At 38.8% G+C, this 14,393-nt stretch overlaps 2 protein-coding genes across 2 annotated transcripts; both read right to left on the bottom strand.

Annotated features, from left to right (window-relative positions):
* Nucleotides 1-480: 480 nt before the first annotated feature.
* Nucleotides 481-4,401, bottom strand: LOC121199129 (myosin heavy chain, fast skeletal muscle-like). Its single transcript, XM_041063628.1, has 14 exons — nucleotides 4,350-4,401; nucleotides 3,982-4,100; nucleotides 3,437-3,633; nucleotides 3,137-3,320; nucleotides 2,881-3,046; nucleotides 2,661-2,785; nucleotides 2,259-2,567; nucleotides 1,975-2,178; nucleotides 1,733-1,858; nucleotides 1,452-1,622; nucleotides 1,253-1,357; nucleotides 1,073-1,084; nucleotides 843-974; nucleotides 481-516 (listed from the first exon to the last, which is right to left on the bottom strand). Exons 1-14 carry the CDS (start codon nucleotides 4,384-4,386, stop codon nucleotides 496-498), a joined length of 1,908 nt encoding a protein of 635 aa, XP_040919562.1. The 5' UTR covers nucleotides 4,387-4,401; the 3' UTR covers nucleotides 481-495.
* Nucleotides 4,402-5,268: 867 nt separating this feature from the next.
* LOC121198263 (myosin heavy chain, fast skeletal muscle) lies at nucleotides 5,269-11,094 on the bottom strand. Its single transcript, XM_041062261.1, has 23 exons — nucleotides 10,876-11,094; nucleotides 10,539-10,682; nucleotides 10,297-10,453; nucleotides 10,178-10,205; nucleotides 9,976-10,084; nucleotides 9,788-9,880; nucleotides 9,637-9,700; nucleotides 9,418-9,516; nucleotides 9,230-9,333; nucleotides 8,995-9,133; nucleotides 8,717-8,835; nucleotides 8,360-8,509; nucleotides 8,107-8,277; nucleotides 7,717-8,023; nucleotides 7,507-7,586; nucleotides 7,320-7,407; nucleotides 7,114-7,231; nucleotides 6,892-7,015; nucleotides 6,673-6,809; nucleotides 6,318-6,573; nucleotides 5,822-6,064; nucleotides 5,532-5,708; nucleotides 5,269-5,418 (listed from the first exon to the last, which is right to left on the bottom strand). The coding sequence occupies exons 1-23, from the start codon at nucleotides 11,077-11,079 to the stop codon at nucleotides 5,269-5,271; spliced, it is 3,261 nt and encodes a 1,086-aa protein (XP_040918195.1). The 5' UTR covers nucleotides 11,080-11,094.
* Nucleotides 11,095-14,393: the final 3,299 nt, after the last annotated feature.

The following is a 14,393-nucleotide window of genomic DNA, read 5'->3' as shown; positions in this document are numbered from 1 at the left end:
AAAATAGTATAACAATAAACACAGAAATACCTTAATTAAACTTAATTGCCAGTTCATTTACTCTTGATTAGTTGGCCCCCACAAATGACAAATGAACTTAGAGCCCACTTATAACATTTTTTTAAACTGCAGAGCTATTATTTCACTACTACAACGACTGTTTTCAATAAATCTCTAGTGTCTCTAGCGTCTCTAGTATGATGGAATGATGGAAAAGAAGTGTGACATTTGATCTTAACTGAAACTGCAACTATAACATGAGCAACAATTAGCCAGTGGTCTTCATATGAACACACACTGTTCTAATACAGTGTCATGTAACTGTTACCAAAGACATCTTGGTTATGTAAGGTTAAATATGACAAGCGAGTTAAAAACAAAACAGAACACTTGGAAATTTGTTAACATTTATTGAAGATTTACAGAAGAAAATTCTCAGCAGTTCATATTGTATGAACTTTTGAGAAATTAAATTTCTCAGCTGGACCTTGCATCTCATTCAGCAGAGTCACTTCCCTGAAAGGAAAAGAACTAATTAGTACTTATAAGCAGTGTTTGCACAGTGTTTGTATTATAGTAGAAATACACTACATTCACTATGGAAAAAGCATTTCATGGGATGACAAACCTAGAGTTAAAGCTTGGATATTCTTACGGAATGATGTTGACAATACTATACTATTTACTTTATTGTGGAACAGTCATTAACTTCAAAGGTCCTCATGACTGTTAGTTATTGCACATGAGTATTTCACATTGGAATGTAAATCATTGATATATACTGTAGGTGATGTACTCATACGGTTGATACATGACACTCTCAAAGAGAATGAAAAAGATACCTTTCCAGCATCACGGCTCTTGGCTCTCAGCTTGTTGACCTGGGATTCAGCGATGTCAGCACGTTCCTGAGCTTCTTCCAGCTCATGCTGGACCTTCCTGAGCCTGGACATGTGAGTGTTTGCCTGCTCCTCCTGTGAGAGGTTTAGAGGTATATTAATTTTGTTGTTAATGGTGATATCATTATTAATTCAACTGTAAATGATTGGTCATGTGAATATAGTTGACTCACAGCCTCCTCAGCCTGTCTCTTGTAAGCTTTGACTTTAAGCTGCAGCTTGTCCACCAGATCCTGAAGCCTGGTCACATTTTTCTTGTCCTCTTCAGTCTGTACAGATAAAGAGTTGTCACTTATGGAGAATTGAAGCAGAATCAAGGTGTTTTTTTTTTTTTTTTGTGAAATTGAGTTTACCTGGTAGGTCAGCTCCTTCACTCTCCTCTCGTATTTGCGGACTCCTTTAACAGCATCAGCTCCACGTCTCTGCTCGGCTTCAACTTCAGCTTCCAGCTCACGCACCTGTAATGTGATTATGAAAAAAAAATTACAAAAAAAGTTTTGTAAAAGGATTTATTTTTAAACTAATCTGTGAGCATTTATATACAGTTTATACCCTAGACTCCAGTTTCTGGAGCTGCTTCTTGCCACCCTTCATGGCGAGGTTCTCAGCCTCATCCAGACGGTGCTGCAGGTCCTTGACTGTGACCTCCAGGTTCTTCTTCATCCTCTCCAGGTGAGCACTGGTGTCCTGCTCCTTCTTCAGCTCCTCAGCCATCATGGCAGCCTGAAATAAAATGTTTTCCAATTTGTTCATAATCAACAGTAAACTTAACATTACCAGTGTATGTTGTAAACCAAAAAGATAAAATAAGAGCGTAAGAAATGTAAACTCACATCAGTGATAGCCTTTTTGGCTTTCTCTTCAGCATTTCTTGCTTCCTGAACAGAATCATCCACTTCACCCTGAATCTGAACAAGGTCAGCCTCAAGCTTCTTCTTGGTGTTCAGAAGGCTGGTGTTCTGAATATTAGAAATAGTCACATGTAATTAGATATTTATTTGTTAGGTTTAAGAAAGCTCATCTGTATATTTATTAAGTACAAAGACATGTTTTTCACAAATTACTGAAAACAAACCTGAGAGTGAAGCAGTCCCACACGCTCACTAGCATCAACCAGCTCCTGCTCAGCCACTTTGCGTCCTCTCTCTGTCTGCTCCAGAGCAGCTCTCAGCTCCTCAATCTCAGCCAGCATCAGGCCATTTCTGCGCTCCACCATTGCAGCTTGCTCCTTCATGTCCTCCTGTCCTCTGAGAGCATCATCAAGGTGCAGTTGGGCATCCTGACAATGAACAGAAAAAAAATGAGTTAACTTTCTTTACTTTTGAACATTTTTTCACTTAGCAGCTGCACAAAACTCACCTTGAGCTGTCCCTGGACATTCCTCAGTTGTTTCTGGGCCTCAGCGGCCTGCCTGTTGGCATGACTCAGCTGAATCTCCATCTCATTCAGGTCTCCCTCCATCTTCTTCTTGATTCTCAGGGCATCGTTCCTGCTCCTGACCTCAGCATCAAGAGTGCTCTGCATGGAGTCCATCACCCTCTGGCTGTTCCTCTTGATCTGCTCCATCTCCTCATCCTTCTCTGACAGCTTCCTGTCAACCTCACCTTTGACCTGGTTGAGCTCAAGCTGAATACGGAGAATCTTGGATTCCTCATGCTCCAGTGTGCCCTGCAAGAAAAGTCAGTAAGTACCAAAATGGCTGCTCTGTCACAACAAAACAATTGTTACAAAAACAAACAAATGAGATATAAAAAGTAATACCTCTGCTTCCTCCAGGGCGGTCTGAATTTCAGTCTTCTCACTTTCCACAGCCTTCTTAGCTTTTTCAAGCTCATGGATGCTCTTTCCAGTCTCGCCAATCTGTTCAGTCAGATCTGAGATCTCCTCTACAGAGTAAATATAAAAAGATAGCCATTGATAGACTCTTCACAACTAGTAATAAACTATTATTTTAATTTAAAGTAGACAGCAATTGACATACGCTGCAGGTTTTTGTTCTCTCTCTTCATGGTCTCCAGCTGATCCAGAGCCTCCTCATAAGAGTTCTTCATCTTGAACAGTTCAGTGCTGAGAGAACGAGCCTCCTTCTGAGCTCCTTCCAGCTCTGCCTGGCTCTCCTCATACTTCTGTTTCCATTCTGCCAGGACCTAGATTTGTATAGGTTGATTAAATGATTGGTTACTAATACAGCTTTGTGTTTCTTCAGATGGGTTTTGATTTTCACTTTAACCATTTACCTTATCAAAGTTCCTCTGCTTCTTGTCGAGGTTGGCAGCCAGAGCATTAGCTCTCTCCACATCAATCATGAGGTCCTCCACCTCACCCTGCAGCCTCTGCTTGGTCTTCTCCAAAGAGGCACACTTAGAGTTCACAGCCTCAATGGATTCCTCAGCCTCCTGCAGACGCTGGGCAAGCTTTTTCCTACGTTGAAGAAGAATTTGTTTGTATTTATTTAAACAAGAATAATATTTATTGGTATAATATTGAATTAAAAATGCATTTATTTATGAAAAATTAAGTGGAAAGGATTCATGTACTTGGCCTCCTCCAGCTCCTCAGTGCGTTGGATAGCATCAGTCTCATATTTGGTTCTCCACTGAGCCACCTCACTGTTGGCCTTGGACATTGCTCTCTGCAGCTCAGCCTTGGCCTCCTGCTCCTCCTCAAACTGCTCTCTGAGCAGATCACAGTCATGGCGGGCTGACTGAACAGCATGTGCCAGGGCATTCTTGGCCTGTTGAACACACAACCCATGTCAGAGGGACACTTTAATAAATTCCTCATAGGAAGCATGAAAGTGTTTTGTTAACATACTGTAGCACATACACAAAACATAAAAAGAAAATAAACTGACTGATGTATCTAATTAAATTTACAAAGAGTAAGTGGCATTCTTTCATTTGTTCAGTCAGTCAAATTTTAACATTGTTTTATAGTGTATAGATCCATCTTTCAGCAGGGTTTTGTTAAAATTTAACCAGCCATGCCTGAGATATCACTGGTATCATACCTGATACATAGACAGGCATCCTGAGAACACATTGCATTATAAAGTGGACAATACAAATATAAGACTTTGTACCTTCACTTCCTCCTCAATGTGTCTCTTAAGCTCTTCAATCTGCTGAGTGTAAGCTTGTTTGCCTCTGGTGAGCTGGGAAATAAGAGCTTCCTTCTCCTCTAGCTGGCGAGCAAATTCACCTGAATGAACAAGTGTAAGAATAAGATTTGAGTGGCTTTTTACATACCTGAAACGTGGCTGAAAGTGATTTCCATTGTACCACAAAATTGTTATTGGAATAATAACTATGCCTATACACGTTAAAGTGTATCACTTTAAACATACACATATCAGTCATCATTTTGGATCAAAGGAATAATTTGTATCTGAACTTAAAAAAGGCACTAATTTATATAGTATCACACATTTAGCTTTTTTTGCATACATACCGTTCTCTGTTTGCAGTCTTGCCCTCTGTGCACCCATGTCATTGAGCTGGCGAACATTCTCATCATTTTTGGATTTAATTTCACTTAATTGATCTTCAAGAGTTCGGCACATTTTCTCCAGGTTAGCCTGTATTTAATATATAATTGACATGATCATTATTTGGATATTTGCTAAAATATTATGTGATTGTAGTTGTTTTTCCTCCTGAAAAACAATGTGCATACCTTTGCTTTGGCAACAGCCTCCATGTTGCTGGAGAGGTCATCAATCTCCATCTTGTACTCGCTCTTCTCCTTCTCCAGCTTCTGCTTGACACGCTGGAGGTTATCGATCTGCTCTCCCAGCTCTGCAACGCTGTCAGCCTGCTTCTTGCGAAGAGCTGCTGCGGTAGCTTCATGCTGCAGGGTTGACTCCTCAAGGTCACGACGCAGCTTCTGGAACTCAGCCTCACGCTTCTTGTTCATCTCAATCTGAGCGGCTGTTGCTCCACCAGCCTCCTCAAGCCTCTCGCTGATCTCCTCAAGCTCCCTGGAGAGGTCAGCCCTCTGCTTCTCAACCTTAGCCCGAGCAGCCCTCTCAGCCTCAATCTCCTCTTCCAGCTCCTCAATACGAGCCTAGATTTGACGATAGTGGCATCAAGAAGGCATCAAGAAGGCTTATTAACTTAAACATGCTGTTTTTTACTCACTGTGTTTATTATTCATGTAAAATAATGTTACCTGGAGTTCCTTGATCTTCTTCTGAAGCTGAGCACCAAGAGACTGTTCATCCTCAATCTTGCTGAGGAGCTGGCTGATTTCAAAGTCCTTCCTTGATGAGGAAACCAACAAAGCTTTCAGTGTCACAATTCATACAATTTTTGCATTTCGCATTATTTGTATAATTATGAACAGAGAGTTGGTAACCTAAAACAAAGACCTACTTCTTGATTTTCTCCTCAGATTGCTGCTTGTCATTCTCCAGATCCATTATGGATTCCTGGGCCAGTTTCAGATCTCCCTCAAGCTTCCTCTTGGCTCTCTCAAGGTCCATGCGGAGCTTCTTCTCTTGCTCCAGTGATCCCTCAAGCTATGAAATAACAGTTTTTAATGAAAGTTGATTTAAGGCATTTTAGAAATTGAACATACCAAAACCATTCATGTCATTACAAGGCAAAAAAGTCAAAAGAGTTGTTGTCTTACATCGTCCACTTGCTGTTCCAGCTTTGTCTTGGCCTTGGTCAGACTGTTGACTTTGTCCTCCTCTGCCTGGAGATCATCCAGTGTTTGCTGGTGGGCCTCTTGGAGGGCTTTCTTCTCCTTGGTTAACTTGGCAATGGACTCATCTTGAGATGCCATCTCCTCTGTCAGGTTTTTCACCTGAAAATGGTGTGAAAAGTTGAATATTTTCCATAAAAAGCTTAATAAATTTAAGGGCCAGATGGCATAACATTACATTTCTTTTTTTTTGTTAAAGACAGTAAAAATTGAACCTTGTTTTCTGTGGCATGTTTCTCCTTCTCCACTTTAGCCAAGGTGAGCTCCAAGTCATCAATGTCCTTCTTCAGCTCAGAGCATTCATCCTCCAGCTTCCTCTTCTTGGCAGTCAGCTCAGCATTGATTTCCTCCTCATCCTCCAGTCTCTCAGTTGTCTCTTTGAGTTTGGCCTCCAGCTGGATCTTGCTTTTAATCAAACCTTCACACCTTTCCTCAGCATCAGAGAGATTCTCAGTTTCCTATAGTGTGTTTTGAACATACACAATACAAAATATTAAATATATTAAAAGTTTTCCAGGTGAAAGTAGTTCATATTCAGTAGATTTTAGTGTGGACTCCCCACTTTGAGCATATAGTTGTTGTTTTTTTTTGGTATTATTATTATATTTTATTACACACACACACACACCTCAACAAGACATCTGACTGAAAAAGATCTGACAGATGAATAGTTTTCTCAGTTCATCACATCTATTTCTGTAATCCACTCACAGCTGCTACTTGCAGTTGCAGGTCATTCTTTTCCTGCAGCAGGGAAACCATCTTCTCCTCCAGCTCCTTCTTCTTGGCCAAAGCAGCAGCCAGGTCTGATTGCATCTTCCCATAGTTCTCCTTCATCTGAGCCAACTCCTTCTCAGTCTCAGCACTCTTCAGAAGAGGCTTGATCTTGAAGTACAGATGCATCCATGGCCAGTTTTTCACGTTCATGAATGAACGGATGTTGTACTGAATGGTGAAGATTGCGTCTCTACAAAAATAACATTAATTCATGTATAACTATTGTTTTTGTCAAACATCACACACTGGAATATGACATGTGATTCAGTATAGTGTATGATAATCTTACCTCCTCTCCATCATCTTTACAAACTCTTTCCTCATGACATATCCTCTGCAGAGAGCCTGAGTCATGGTCACCAGCTCAGCCAGTTTCTCATCTCTCATCTCCTCCAGGGTACCCAGCAGACCAGCTTTGAAGAAAACCTATTTTGTCAAGTTGAGGAAATCAGTTATTGAATGGATAATACAAACTGTATACACTGTTTTTGATAGAATAGAATTATACCTTAGTGTGTCCAAACTTGTACTGAGTGTGGTCCACATCAATGGAGCCCAACAGCTTCTCTGAAGCTTTCTTGTTGTCAATGAACTGTCCCTCAGGGATGACACTGGCATTCAATACTTTGTATCTGCAGGAGAAAATGATGTTATTATTCATATTTTCCTCACATCTTGGCTTGGTGTTTCTACATCATAATAAATTTAATTGCTTATACTGAAAAGTCACCTCTGCTTGAAGTCACCATAGAGGATTCTGCTGGGGAAGCCCTTTCTGCAAATTCTGATGCCTTCCAGCACACCGTTACACCTCAGCTGGTGGATGACCAAGAAGTTCTCCATAAGACCTGTGGGTTACAAATTAATATAGTTTAAAAATATTTCTTTGTATCACTGTGAAACGTAAAGTGTTAAGTAGGACTTTTAACTTCTCACCTGGGGTCTTTGTTTCATTGGGAATCAGGCAGCGCACAAAGTGAGGGTGAGTGCTCCTCAAGTTGGTCATCAGCTTGCCCAAGTTCTCCTGGGAGGAGAAATAATGTAATTTTAGCAGGATTGTACAGCAAAACCAAGAACCAATCTCTTAAACTGGATCTTGATATTTTGTGGATGTTGAACATACCCTGAAAAGAGCAGACACAGTCTGGAACGAAGCACCCTTCTTCTTTCCACCACCCTTCTTACCACCGCCGCCAGATGCATCTGTATTTTAAAAGAGAATGCCACCAAATGTTTAACTCTTTTTCATGTTTTGGTTTATTTTATAAAGGAAACTACATATCTTAAGTTAATGAGTAACAAAATTGTTCAAGGCTGCACTTTAGTTACATACCTTCAGCTGAAGCATGAGCTGCATACAGGAAGGCCAGCAGTTTGTTTGAAGATTTCTGGTACAGCTGAACAACTGAGTCATTCAGAGGGTCCTTGTTCTTGTCCAGCCAGCCAGTGATATTGTAGTCCACTGTACCAGCATAGTGAACCAGGGAGAAGTGAGCCTCAGCCTTGCCCTTTGCGGGCTTTGGCTTCTCAAAGGCCTTGGTCTTGCCAAGATGCTGATCATGCAGCTTGTTCTTGAAGGAGGTGTCTGTAGCCTTGGGGAACATGCACTCCTCTTCAAGGATGGAGAAGATGCCCATTGGCTGAAAGGAAATTATATCATATTAAAAAAGAATCAACAATTTAGCACGCAAACAGAATTTCAGTTCTGACAGATTTGTCTTACCTTCTCAATAAGCTCAATGCAGGCAGCCAAGTCCATACCAAAGTCAATGAACTCCCATTCAATGCCTTCTTTCTTGTACTCCTCTTGCTCCAGGACAAACATGTGGTGGTTGAAAAACTGTTGCAGTTTCTCGTTGGTGAAGTTGATGCAGAGTTGCTCCAAGCTGTTGAACTGTAATTATGGACAGGTGTTGAATTTCATGGCAAAATTGTGTATAACTTTGAGAGTGCTCAAATATCTTTCAAATACTCACATCAAAGATCTCAAATCCAGCAATATCCAACACTCCAATGAAGAACTGTCTTGGCTGCTTTGTGTCCAGCATCTCATTAATACGGACGACCATCCACAAGAACATTTTCTCATAGACGGACTTGCACAGAGCCATGACAGAATTGTTGACCTAAAAAAGAGGATAAAAACTGTAAATAAATAAAAAAAAAAAAAAATAAAAAATAAAAAAATAAATATATATATATATATATATATATATATATATATATATATATATATATATATACACACACACATGTATGTATATTCTTTTTTTTTTTTTCAAGATTCACGTAGCTTCATTTTGAAACATTTTTGTTTTTGTGAGTCATTTTACCTGTGGAACAGTTTGACCTTTGGTCACAAACTCATTTCCGACTTTGACTCTTGGGTAGCACAGAGCTTTCAGCATATCAGCTGAGTTCAGGCCCATGAGATAAGCAATTTTATCAGCCTCTGATTAAAAGAAAAAATTTCCATAGTTATGGTTTTTACCTGCAATTATCTTCATTCCTTCATTCGTGGTTTTTATATTTTAAGTTTACTTGCTGGAATGTAATTTGATGTAATATAATGTAATATGGAAATGTAATATCACAATATTAGTACAGTTACCCTCAGTGCCATCAGGTTCAGCCTGCTCCTCACGCTGCTTCTGCTTGAATTTCATGTTTCCATGATGCATCACAGCGCCAGTCAGTTTGTAGATGGCAACCTTCTCATCCGCACTAAAGCCCAAGATGTCAATAGCTGTCTGCAAATTGTGCACAGCAAATCATTTTAGAAAATCAGTTATTCAGGCATTCATCAGCTGTTATACTATCAATTACCAAATACTACCAAAACTTACATCTGTTGCGATGAACTCCTCCACATCATTGATGCTTTTGACAGTGATTTCACCCTGACTGATCATTGGGTAGTCATAGGGGTTGGTGGTGATCAGAAGAGCCTCTGGAAGAAAGTAGAATAAATGCATACGTGGGCAGTTGCTCTTGTTTTATTTTTTTATTATTTGCTTAATGTATCATAGCATACCCAGGAGCTCAGGCTTGTGGCCAGTCATCAGCTGGTAGAAGATATGGTAGCTCCTCTCAGCAGACAACTGGAATGTGACGCGGGACTTCTCCAGCAGATCTGTGAGAAATTGTTGGATACAAAGATTTGATGATGAAGGTGTGTAAAATTTTGCAAGACCCCACATTTGTACATAACTAATGTTTCCAACTACACAAGGAAAAACAAACTAGAACTTACATGTTTCAATATCAGCTGAGGCCAGCTTGCCAGTAGAGCCAAAGTGAATTCTGATGAATTTACCCTAAACATTTACAAGAAAATGTAAGTTTGCCTCGAACCATCAATAAGTATGTGCAAGTTATGTGACGGTCTGTAAATTAATACTCACAAAGCGAGAGGAGTTGTCATTCCTCACAGTCTTAGCATTACCGTAGGCCTCCAGCAGAGGATTGGCTGCAATGATTTGATCTTCCAGCGAACCCTACATAAAGTCATTATGAGGCTGTATGGAATTTCATCAGTTCATCAAGCAACAATTAACTCTGGCAAAGAAGTTTAACAGACAGCCAAATTTACCTGCATTTTGCCAGACTCCGCCTTCTTATTGGGTCCAGCCACTGCAATTGTTGCAAAGTATTGGATGACACGCTTGGTGTTGACAGTCTTTCCTGCACCAGATTCTCCACTGTGGGTTTAAGGGATAGTGCTTGCTTACTTACTTAGCAATATAGTCATGAAGTTCCTATAAAATTGTCTTTATAAGTTGTGTTAAACTCACGTGATAAGGACAGACTGGTTCTCACGATCTGGAATACAAGCATACACGCTCTAGTTAAACCTTTAGTTGAGATTCTTCTTTTCTCATCCATTTAAATTTTGTGGTAACTTTGATCTTACCGGTGAGCATGAACTGGTAGGCATTATCAGAAATGGAGAAGATGTGAGGTGGAGCCTCAATCCTCTTCTTGCCTCTGTATGCCACAACAACCTGAGCATCGTACACAGGAAGCCACTTGTAGGGATTCACAACGACACAGAAAAGGCCAGAGTAGGTCTGTAATTCAAAAGAGAAGCATTATTACTTTTGACGCACAGCCTTAACAGATACAGGCAGACTGAATTATAAAATTGAAGCTTACGTAAATCATCCATGATGCAAAGCGCTCTTTGAGGTTATACAACACAGCAGGCTCATTGAGGTGGGTCATCATGGCCATGTCCTCAATTTTATCAAACTTGGGAGGGTTCATGGGATGGATGTCATCCTCTTTTACAGTAATAGTCTGAATAGGAAGTACAATAAAGCAAAATTAAAAAATAAAAAAAAATCAATTTAATATTTTCTGAGATGGTACATTATATAATACTTTAAATTAAATTAATGTCAAAAGCAAATATTGTTTGTCTGAACTGTTATATTATTTGCCCTTCCTAAGGGTTTTTGTAGAGTTTAATTTCAGGCATTATTACACTTACCTTTCCTGTAAGTGTCTCAACCGTGGCTTTGCCACCCTCTCTTTTGACAAGTTTACCCTTGAGATACATCTCATCAGGATCAACCACAAAGTAGGCTGTTTTGGCATCAAATGGAGCAGTCTGAGCCTCAATCCTCTCCTTTTCAGGCTTCCGGAGGTAAATGGCCGCAGGGCCATAGGCCTCCATCTCTGCGTCTGTGCTCATGATGGCACCTTAAGCAACTGAAAATAAGGGGAGGTCATTCATACTGTATTTCTCTTGTATTTATTTTAATAAATGTTAATATACTGTTAGTAGGCTTTTCAGATGAGGTGTGTTTTGAACTTGTGGATATTACCGAAAATAAACAATGGTTTACCTCCTTTGGTCCCAACTGAAGATTGAATTCTGTCAGGTCTGTTCTTTTGACCCTGCTGATAAATTGTTGTGGCATGAGTAAATTAATCAGTGGAGATTTATATTGATTTCAAAATACATACATATATCGTAAAAGAAACAGACTGGCATCATATTTGTGTATAGAATGCCCTGTGGAATTTAAATAAATGATTGAAATGTTCATAATGACATGATGCCAATTAACATTATTGTAGGTATGTACATCAACCATAAATTAGTTTTTCACAATATCAACCAACTTAAATTGATGTACTCACCTGAGTTGGAAGCCTACCAGTCATCAACAGAGTCCTAAGCAGCTTCTTTTATAGAGGAGGGGACTCTCTTCTCAGTAGGTGTGCCTTTCTCAATTTGGTCATGTATTCTTGTCATGTTGCCGCTAATCCTGTGACATTGACATTTACAGTGATTATACTGCCTTGTATGCACATTTGTAGCAGTTGGTATTTGTTCCATGTGCCAAAACTGAGAGGTCAAAAAGTGCAGAGTTTGTAAAATTCTTTTGAAAAATTATTTTTTAAATTACATAAACAGTTACTTTTAAGCTTAATGTTATATGTATTAATTAACATAAATTAGATTTATAAAAGACCAGGATAAATGTTTCATTCTGAAAAGGAACACTGGTTTCAAAATTATGATACTGACATTAACACAAATGTATATACATATTGCAGAGGTTGAGAACGGTATTGTTTTAAACTGTAAAGATGTTGATTCAGTCTTTCATGATGACAATCTATCAATCGATGTAAAATATAGAGGTATGATTTATTTTTTTGTTTGTTTTTAATTTTCTTTAATTTATTTTTCCATCAGTTTTGGAGAAGCACCCAAATGTCACTGGTGTGCAGTTGCAGGACATTCACAGGTCGTCAGATTTGGCAGTCAAATAAAACAGGGTCAAGTATTCCATAAAATAAGGTCAGTGCCATTCCATTCAGGGCCACATAAATTTTAGGACCTTGAGATTTAGGGCTCCTATTTTTCTTTGTTCTAAAATATATTATGATATGATAATTTATATAATATTAAAGTATTCTTATTATTTTATCATTTCACAGTACAAGTGCATGTCTTCACATCTGTGAGTAATTAGTAGGACATTTGTTGGGGATGTATGAGCACGGGTTTCAAATGTTTAGAAGCTAGAAAAGATTCATTAACTTTTCATTAACAAACAGATCACTCACCAACGTGTTTTAATAATAAAATGTAATTTCCTCAGTGATCTTCAGTGTTAGTAATAATGCTCTTGATGGAGCATGTCATGGCAGGCACAGGCTGTGGTTTTGGAGAAGCATGTAAATGTCACTGGTATATAGTTGCAGGACAACCACACATCTCAGATGTCTGAAATAAAATTGAGGCTGAGCGCCATTCCATAAAAGCTGAGGATGGATTACATATCGCCTTGGAATGAAGTGGATGAACAGTTGCCATCTAGGCTGGGATAAGGCCCAAAATAAGTCCTGTGCCAATAAACAAGATGTTAGAGATGCCAGAACTGTAATAGTACCATAAATGAAAAGTGTATCCAGGATTAGTGTACATTAAAATTTCAGTGTATGATAAATGCATGAAAACAAATTTGTACTTGTACGCTGATTTTTTTTCTTTTTCTAATGACTTTGAGGTATTTTTAAATCTGGATTGTTGAGTGAAGTTGTCTTATTGCCTTTTATATTTACCTAACCTTCTCTCTTCAAAAAAGGAGATGACCTTGAGGAATGTCACCCATGTGACCTCAATAGGTAGGTGGGCTATTGTGCAAACATGTGTTGCACACATGCTATTCAAGTAAGGTCAAAAGTCCTTGGTTTTTTTCAGCCAAGCTGAATAGCATGTGCCCAATGTGCTATTCAAGTAGGGTCAAATGTCATCAGTCATGATTTTTGTCAACTTGTTTGAAGGAAACCTTGGTGTGTTTAGATTTATATTCAATACTATTTTTGCACAGCAGAAGGGGAGGATTTTGTTTGTTTAGTGGTGGTTAATGGTTTAGTACTATTTATTAGTCTGCATGTATCATACAAATATGAATCTGTCCCTCCATTACATTTATCAGGTGGCACATGTTTCATTTTCAAAATCTGAAAATTGTTAACAACCATTAATACAAAGCCTTTTGAACACACGGTGGGCCCATTATTAGTGCCTCAGCACACTTGCAAACCTCTTGTAATTGCAGCAACATGGTGTTCTACCTTGCATTTTGCTGTGGCTTCATAATGGGCTTCTCTTTATGGTTAACTTGCTGTTTGCTCTCTGGTGATATGCTCAGCTTGCACATTTTGTGTTTTTGTGTTGCATATTATACACCACTCACAGCATTTTCTTTCCTAGCATATCTAAGATTCAGCATTTACAAATTAATGCAAATTAGCATATATGTTTTCTACTGTAACAAATAAAAGCTTTTCGTCAATTTATGTGCAATTGCTGCAGGTGTAAACTGTGAATGAGTCAGTTTCATGATTAGGCTATAATGCAAGTGAATAGACGAAGAATCTTTTTAGAAGGTGAAGATGAACATAAAGGGGGACAGGCAGTCCTGACTAACTGTCTCCTTTGTATGTCCTTGAATCTGTAGATGCTTATAGATGAGCCTCTGTGCTAATCCTGTGAACTGAAATAAAACACGCCAAATGCGTCTGGCGAGGAGGAGCCTGGTAAGTAGACTCTTCTGTTACAGAGTAGTAACACTGAGAGAATCAGAGGTGGTTTGTTTAAGCTAACCATTTTCTCTTTGTTTAATTAATTTTCCTTGTTTTATTTATTCTGTCAGAATAAAAGGCGCCTCACTTTTTAAGGTTGAGATTTCAGCTGTTAGGTAGTTGACAACCTAACTCTAACAGTCTAACATGAAATGCAGTAATTTGTGAAGAGATAAGGAACTACAAGGAGGAAAAAGAAAGTTGGAAGAGGTGAGCCAAACAGTAAAGCTTATTGTATGCACTTCAGCAAAATATATTGCACCATTAATAACAATTAGAAGCCAAAGCCTATTTTACATTCAAATAATCTTGATTGTTGAGTTTTGATCTATTATCTCATCTGTTTATACATTATCTTCTAATAAAGAACAATAGTTAACTTTTATATTCTTATGAACCAAA

Source organism: Toxotes jaculatrix, chromosome 18, assembly GCF_017976425.1.
Source record: "Toxotes jaculatrix isolate fToxJac2 chromosome 18, fToxJac2.pri, whole genome shotgun sequence".
NCBI classification, from domain to species: Eukaryota; Metazoa; Chordata; class Actinopteri; family Toxotidae; genus Toxotes; species Toxotes jaculatrix.
Note: the sequence above shows the minus strand (reverse complement) of the source record. Positions and strands in the feature narration are given on the sequence as shown.